Source organism: Prosopis cineraria, unplaced genomic scaffold, assembly GCF_029017545.1.
Source record: "Prosopis cineraria cultivar Desert tree isolate PC_DT_omini unplaced genomic scaffold, ASM2901754v1 PC13, whole genome shotgun sequence".
NCBI lineage: Eukaryota > Viridiplantae > Streptophyta > Magnoliopsida > Fabales > Fabaceae > Prosopis > Prosopis cineraria.
The window spans coordinates 16,414,819-16,422,789 of record NW_026555344.1 but is presented as its reverse complement, the minus strand read 5'-3'; the positions used below and the strand labels follow the sequence as shown (position 1 = coordinate 16,422,789).

Genomic DNA, 7,971 nt, shown 5'->3' with positions numbered 1-7,971 from the left:
GAGTGGTTCTAGAGGCATTTCTGGTTGAAATTGAAATTGAAGCCTTGAAGGCGGCTAACGACTCATCTCAACCTCCTCTCTCTCTCTAACATCATCGGCCTCATCCTCACCCTCTCGACACTCCAAAGCACTAGCAAATATTTTCACCTCCCCTATCGCCCAAAAAAAAAAAAATGTTTCCGTTCCAACAACATTAACTTAACTTCCATGTTAATGTCAACGAGGCATTAATGTTCCCAAATTTTACATTTAATGGGTGTCATCCCTCTTATTAAACCTAATGTGTACGGTTTCAAAAAATACGAAGAAAAAAAGAGTAGCAAACAGTAAAAAATGGTGCTTTTAACGGTGCAAGCAAAGTACAATGGCCACATTGTTTGTGCTTCTTAGAGGGGCTTTTTTCTCCTGGAGGGTCCATTCCTAATTGCCACTCACTCTTGAAGGCCTCCTTTTGGTGCCCCTCCTACCCCTCTTTCAGCTTCTTCCTCAGTGCAATGAAGAGGAGGATCTGGATTATGTAGTGCACGGTTGTCACAAGGATGAAGGATGAGACCACTCTAACGACAAAGTGCCAAGGACAAGTGCGGTGGACAACTACAATGATGGGGAAGAACCATTAAGGAAAATGGGCAGCAGCAACAACCGTCAAGGACAAGGTTAAGGACTTGAGATCCAACAATGGAGGAATGTCGAGCAACTGAATTTGCAGAATGAAAACTAGATGAGAGAGAGAGAGAGAGAGAGCGCGCGCTGAGGTATAAACAAATATAATTAAAAGTATAAAGTGAGTCCAACCATTATACTTTATTATTAACAAATATTTAAAAAAATGAGCCTCACTATTAGGTAATTAATGTCAGGGTACTGAGGAAGTGAAATTCTAACGCTGAAAGACAGAATTAACTAATTGTTGAGTTTAAAATGCCAAGTAACCTTTCAAGTAAAGTTAAGAAGTAAAAATAACCATCAACCTTTTATTTAAGGTGACTGCATATCCTAGCACTCGACTTAAAATTCAGAATAAGCTGATTCAACTTCTCTAACTAGCTAAACCAAACGCTTCTTGGTGTTCAATCATAACCAATTCTATTTTGCTTTGAAAGGCAATAATAGGACCAAGTAGCACCCTCATCGTGATAAATAACATAGACCTCAAGCAAAACACTAAAACAACAAAATATAACAGACCTAGTTTGAGATTCATCTGCCCATGCTTGAACAAGGAAAAGGCATAACTAGAAATTAACTAAACTAAACTCTACAAAACGAGCTTCACAAGAGAGAACCAGAACATTATAGAATTACAGCAACTACTTCAATATAAGACGGAAGTATAATTTAGGAGAAGTAACAAGTAAGGACATCTTAAGAAAATTAATGCCAAATCAATATATTTTATTTTTTTAGATTTTAGTAAGGAATACTGAATTTGAGGACCTTAGTTGTGAAGAGATCCTAACTTAACATTAATTTTCTTGTGAAGTCCTTATTTGTCATTGTCCCAATAATTTACTCGTAGATCCAGGAGTGGAGGCTGCTTTGCCAGGCTACAGGGCCCTCAGGGAACCATAATGCAATTTCCTTCTTTGCACTTTCCACAGAATCGCTTCCATGGATGACATTCCTACATCAAAAGTATTTCACACATTAAATGCCCATCCAGCTTCAAAACCAGCAGCAAATAATCCTTAAATATATTTGTTTATTATTTTTGTCTTCAGGTCCAAGCAATTTGAAATTATAGAATAGGAAAAATTACATCTAAAACCCAAATTTTATATATTTTCATGTCATGGATCTAGAAAACCAAAGTAATTTTCAAAGACCAAAGATAGGACAGTGTTTACATATGACTTACTATTAAGTTTTAAAAAAGATTATTACCATGCTGAGAAAATTACATATTTACATTACAATTTTAAATGTTAACAGCGAGGTGTTGCTTAAGATTTGGTAGTAACTTCGATCCTTAGAAATAATTACAGTTAAGATCCTTTAAACTAAAATTTTTCAGATTATGGTCCTTTGATGTAATTCTCCTATTAATGCACAAGCATAAAACTAAAGTAATCTTTCAATTACATATCTAACAAGATGGATTTATAAAAAAAAAAATATATCCCATTTTACCCCTTATATTTTTGTATCTAAATTCTTGTATCTGTGCATTTATGACCTTTTTTCCACTCATCATACATTAGAAGGGTAAAAAAGAAAAGCATATATTTTCGTGGGAATAAGAATTTTATTGGTATGCAGCTGCTTATATTTTGGACCAGAAGAAGTACACTATTGCACAGGGAATGTACACTATTAATCAAATAAAAATGTGTAACAGAACAAGACCAATACCTCCCAATGTCAATAGCAAAGTCGCCTCGGATAGTCCCAGGCTCAGATTGAGCAGGGTTTGTAGCTCCAATGATCTTACGACCAGTAGCCACAACATTCTTACCCTCCCAGACCATGGCAACAACAGGGCCAGAGATAATGTAGTCCACTAACCCACTAAAGAATGGCTTTGCAGACAAGTCAGCGTAGTGCTTCTCAGCAAAAGGACGGTCTACAGTGATGAGTTTCAAGCCTGAAAGCAATCAATTCACAAAAAGGAAACACATTATTTCAAAACAGAAGAACTAACTGTAAGTTTGTTTGTCAGGGCCAGTATTTACAAAACAGAAATAAGAAAATCAAATGACTCTTACATTGTAAAAAGTTTATATGGACAATCAGTCAATCACATAATTACTGGCAAATTGAAACTGATCCTTTAATTGTGAGAACCTCACTTTTCATATAGTTAACTAAAGCTCTTCAGTAATGAAATATCAAATAGAAGCTGCAACATTTTCTTTTATGGGACAAAAAAGAAAAAATAGTCACCTTCTCAGAGAGAAGATGCAATGAACTAATATAAATTAGCATAATAATACAAAATCTCTATTATGAGGATAACAAAAGCATACCTCTTAGTGAGAAGCCCTTCTTCTCAAATATGCTGATAATCTCGCCAATCTGAAACAGGGAGAATCTTTAGGAACTACTTCGTTTCGAAAAGCTACTAAATTAAGTATATAACAAATGCTCGGGAAATTAGAACCAAGAAAAACCATGATCCCTGATAGAATCAAGAAAAACCATTTATTTAAAAAAAAGTAAAAATGACCCAACTAAGCAAAAGAAGAGAAACCCTCATTCAAACAAAAAAGAAAAACCTTTTTGCCTACAACTTGGGACATTCGCATGAATCCTAATTCTCCGAAGGCAATTTTAAGATTTAAGCCGACACAAGTAGGGACCACAGATGAAGACCACACATAAACGGGAACCATATAAGCAGAAAACGATAGCGGAAGGAAGGAAGGGAATACCAGGCCTCTCTGAACACCATCAGGCTTGATCATGATGAAGGTTTGCTCCATGTTTGCTCTTCTGATGGCCGATGCTTAGCTCTTTGTAGTTCTGAATTGAATTGCAGAGCGAGAGTAACCCAGGAATTTATACGAGGCTGGCAAACAACTCAACAAGACCTAACCCTAATTTGACTACACCTGAAAAATATAAAATATTTTTAATTAAATATTATTTTAATAAAATAATTATTTATTTTTTAATTAACTCTATCTTTCTATATTTATTTATATTAAATATTTTATAATAAATAAAAAGTTATTATCAATAAAAATATTTTTAAAATAATAATAATAATTATGCTTTAAAAAATTAAAAATATCTTATATTATTTAATATCTAATTTTTTAAAAAATATTTTATATTTTTAACTTGAGAGAGTATTCGACAAAAATATTTACATAAATTTAAAATTAGTTTAATTTTTTTTGTGGGTGAAATTATATCTGTTTTTTTATTTTTTTCAACTTTACTTATTTGCTTTTCTAGAAACTCTTGTCTTCGAAAAATATTAATTATAATTTAGTATCAAAAATTTTTATTTAAAAGAGTATCAATATATGAATATTGTTGAAATTAAATTTTTGGCCAAAAACTGAAATGTACCTATTTTTATTTTTTAATATTTAAATTTGATTTTTTTAAAACACTTGTTAATATTTTTGTAAAAAAAATAAAGATGTGTTTTCAAAAAATTTAATTTGAGTATTTAGAAAATAAATGAAAAAAATTAAAAAGATGGATATCAAAAATTTTAAAAATAAATATTATAAATATTAAAATTGAGTATTAAAAATAATCTTAAAACATAATTCAACAAAATTTTAATTTTAAATTAGGATTGTGGTCTTTTTTCTGTAGGATTTAAAATTGTTTATCATTATTTCTAATTGATGTTTTAAAAAGTTTTCAAAAGTTAATATTTTCTTTTTATTTTTTAGAGATTTTAAGTTAAAAGCATATGTTAGGAATATATATATATATATATATATAAAAAACCTTAGCACTGATATTCATGCGGGTTAGGTAGCCCTCCCAAGCGTCTTATTTTATGTTCCTATCACTCGAGGTTTAGGGATCAAATCTAGAAACTTATGATTAAGGAACTCAGACCCTTTCCATAAGATTCCATGTGAATGGCTAATTTTAATCATTTTTGTTTTGCATTTTATTAAATTTTTATCAGGTTAGATTTTTAAAATTTAATCTATTATTATTTTTTTTTTGTCTCTCATTCGCAAGATATTTTTTATTTTATTTTTTACAACGGAGAGACCGAAATTATCCCGATAGTATTTTCCCAAAACTATCGACTATGAATGTAATATTTTATCCGTAATTGTCAGTCATGAATATCTACTTTTTTATTTTTAGTAATTAAAATATAAAATTCATTTTTAATTAATCAAAACAATTACCAAGATTTTCTTGTGGCCGAAAAAGGTCAACTGGGGAAGCCCATTGTATATTGCTACAAGCTTCTTTTTTTGACTTCATGTGTTTTAAAAGACTCAGTGAAAATGGCTCACGTAGCATTCTTCATGCTGAGCTATGGGCAATCTCTGATGGTGTGAGACTCACTTGGGATAATTCAGGCCCAAAAAAAAAAAAAAAAACTCACTTGGGACAAAGGTCATCCCTTGATGCGGCTTGAGAGTGACAACAAATGTGTTCTTCTCTTACTCAAACTTGTCAGCAGACACTGAATTAATTCGGGATATCAAGCAACTTCTGCATTGTGATTGGAATGTTCAGTTTAACAACTGCTACCGAAAATCTAATTGTTGTACCAACCAAAGATGAATTCAGAAATCACCGTGTTAACCATAGATGACGAGAAATGGCTGGAAGGATGAGAAATGAGGCAAGCAATAGTAGTAATTGTAGAATGAAAAGTGTTGTGGTTGACTGTGGAAGACGTCGAAGCTCTTGCGATTACTATGGATCCCCTTGTCGCGCCAACATCTCTCACTGTTTGTCACCGTAATTTTGATTGTTCTCATTTTATATTTTCGCCTTACATTTTTTATTTTGATGGAAAAGATATTGGAGATGGAGGTCATGAAGGACATCAGAAAGAAGTCGCCAGCAAAGGAGGAAAGAGGTGAAATCATGGGGAAGTCATGAGAGAGGGATGGAGAAGAGGGCAATTTAGTCTAAAAATATCTAGTTTCGGGAATAATTCTCCAACACCAAAAGGGAGGTGGCATTGGGTAATTGTATAAAGATGGGATTAAAATTAAATTTTTCATTACTTCATACTAAATATAAAAAATAAGTATTAGCTAATACCAATTTCAATCCCACCTCTCCATTCCTTTGTACAAAATAGAGCCTTAGGATATTTTCTTTATGCTACTCTTTCTTATGTCCAATGATTGAATTGGGGTCATCATTATTTCATCGTGCAATGTTTATTTTTGTTTAACTTTTTTGCTTTTTGTTATAAAAGAAATAAGAAAAAGATTCACCGCCTGTCTAGTTCAATTTAATTTATAAAAAAATCACCTATATTTTTTAAAAAATTTGTTTTACAAGTTTTTATGATATTTTTTTTAAAATTCTTAAAAGTAATCAAAATCTGATAAAAAATAGATTTTTGATTATTTTAAAAAACTTTTATAGATATAACAACCTAACATTTATTATATTTGCATTATGATCGATGTATTATATTTGTTAATGATATATCATTATATATCAATGATAAATTATTTCTAAATTTTTAAATTTTTAATGATAAATTTCTTATATATCAATGATAAATTCCTTGTATATCAATGTAAATTAGTCACAATCCTAAATTTTAAAAAATTTAATTCATATTTTTTGGGCACAAGATTTTTTTTTTACTAGTGGGCCAATTTATCCTTATTTTAATAAGTTACTTTAGTTGCTTTTAAAAATAGTTAGATATTTAGAAATATTGTATGCGTGAAAATATTATAAAATTTAAAAATAATTAAATAACAAATTATTTTAATAAAACAGAAATCAATAAAGATATTACAAAATTTAAAAATAACTAACTAATAATTGTTTTAAAATTATTGTAACTAAACATAAAATAATATATACTTTTTATAAAATCTTTTCAAAACGAGGGCCTGTTTGTTTTATGTTATTTTATGAAAAAAATTATTTATTTTTTAAAAATTTATTTTATAAGTTTTTATGATGTTTTAGATCATTTGTTTCAACTTATTTTATGAAAAAATTTCTTTTTCTTTTTTTAAAAATCTATTTTATAGTTTTTTTATATTTGTTTAAAATTTTGAAAATAATTAGAATCCAAAAAAATATATTTTTGATTATCTTAAGAAACTATTTTGAATAACTTTTAAAAACAATCTAATACAGTAGATGAGATATAGTGTTTTAAAAAAGCAAGATACATGAGGACATCATAAAATTTTTAAATAAAAGAATAATAAATTGTTTTTATAAAGTAGAAATTATGAAAGATATCATAAAATTTAAAAAAATAACTAACTTATAATTACCTTTTTTATTATTGTAGCTATACATAAAACAATGTTAGTCCTTATAAAATCTCAATAAAATAAAATTTTTTTTAGAGAAATTTCATATGGAGGTCTTTGGCTGAGAAAAGAAGAGTACATGTCATAGGTTAGGATAGGCTTTGTATGGTAAAAGTGCTTGGTGGATTTGGGCCGCAAAAATGAAGAACATGAATGAAGCTCTTTTATGCAAGGTAGGTTGGGATGTTGTGGCAAAACAGAATAAGTTGTCTTCACGGATGCTATGTGCTAAATATAAAAGGAAGGATGATTTAAGCATTAAATGCACTTGTAAAAATATGATTTAGCTTGGTGGAAAAAGTTGGAAAAGCTTTGGCTTGAAATTGTATTGAAGCTTGGGTAGAAGGCGAATAATGGTGAGAGGGTGAAGTTTTGGGAGGATAAGTGGTTGTGTAGGGAAGTGAGATTGTAAGGTCACCCTTACTAAGTCACATTTAATATAAAACCTAAGGCAATCATTAGACTCATCTTATTATATTACCAAGTTTATAATATTTGTAAAAATAGGATCCAAAGTTTTCATACTCAGAAAATATTTTAACCATCATTTATTAAACTTAAATTGGAGTGAAATATCATAACGGAAGCATGAAATACCTTTTGAGAGTCAAAAAAACTAAAACTAATTGGAAAATATCAAGGAGTGAAGAATAAAGGAATTCATCACAGCATGTATGCATGCGCCATGGCTTGTTCTTCTTTATGCAGCGAGTTGCAACGCAAGCTCCATGCACCGTGGCATGCTGCACAAGACTAGACAGCAACTTGCCATCATACAACAACATCCAAGGGTGACTTTTAATGCGCCCCATTTCTCCATTCGATATTTAATCGAGGTGATCTAAGTGTCTACAAAAAACTCTTTTCATAAACCAGCTAATGACATTAGTTTTACTCTCCTAAATTATTTCACACAAGGGAGTTGGCACCCAAACACAATTTCTAAAAAAATTCACACTTTTCACAATATGAAGGTGTCCAAAACCCCACACATGCACCAGAAGTTATCCCTATAACT

At 30.3% G+C, this 7,971-nt stretch overlaps 1 protein-coding gene across 1 annotated transcript; it reads right to left on the bottom strand.

Annotated features, from left to right (window-relative positions):
• Positions 1-954: 954 nt before the first annotated feature.
• LOC129291798 (nucleoside diphosphate kinase 1) lies at positions 955-3,516 on the bottom strand. The gene is made up of 4 exons (XM_054929323.1): positions 3,372-3,516; positions 2,967-3,015; positions 2,353-2,584; positions 955-1,624 (listed from the first exon to the last, which is right to left on the bottom strand). The coding sequence occupies exons 1-4, from the start codon at positions 3,420-3,422 to the stop codon at positions 1,510-1,512; spliced, it is 447 nt and encodes a 148-aa protein (XP_054785298.1). The 5' UTR covers positions 3,423-3,516; the 3' UTR covers positions 955-1,509.
• Between the last annotated feature and the right edge of the window lie 4,455 nt (positions 3,517-7,971).

Excerpts from the sequence above, each read along its gene's own strand:
- LOC129291798 (XM_054929323.1), bottom strand. The coding sequence starts at position 3,422 with ATGGAGCAAACCTTCATCATGATCAAGCCTGATGGTGTTCAGAGAGGC. Across the intron at positions 3,016-3,371 it reads ATGGTGTTCAGAGAGGCCTG|ATTGGCGAGATTATCAGCAT; the intron begins GTATTCCCTTCC and ends TCCCTGTTTCAG. Across the intron at positions 1,625-2,352 it reads TTTGCTATTGACATTGGGAG|GAATGTCATCCATGGAAGCG; the intron begins GTATTGGTCTTG and ends CTTTTGATGTAG.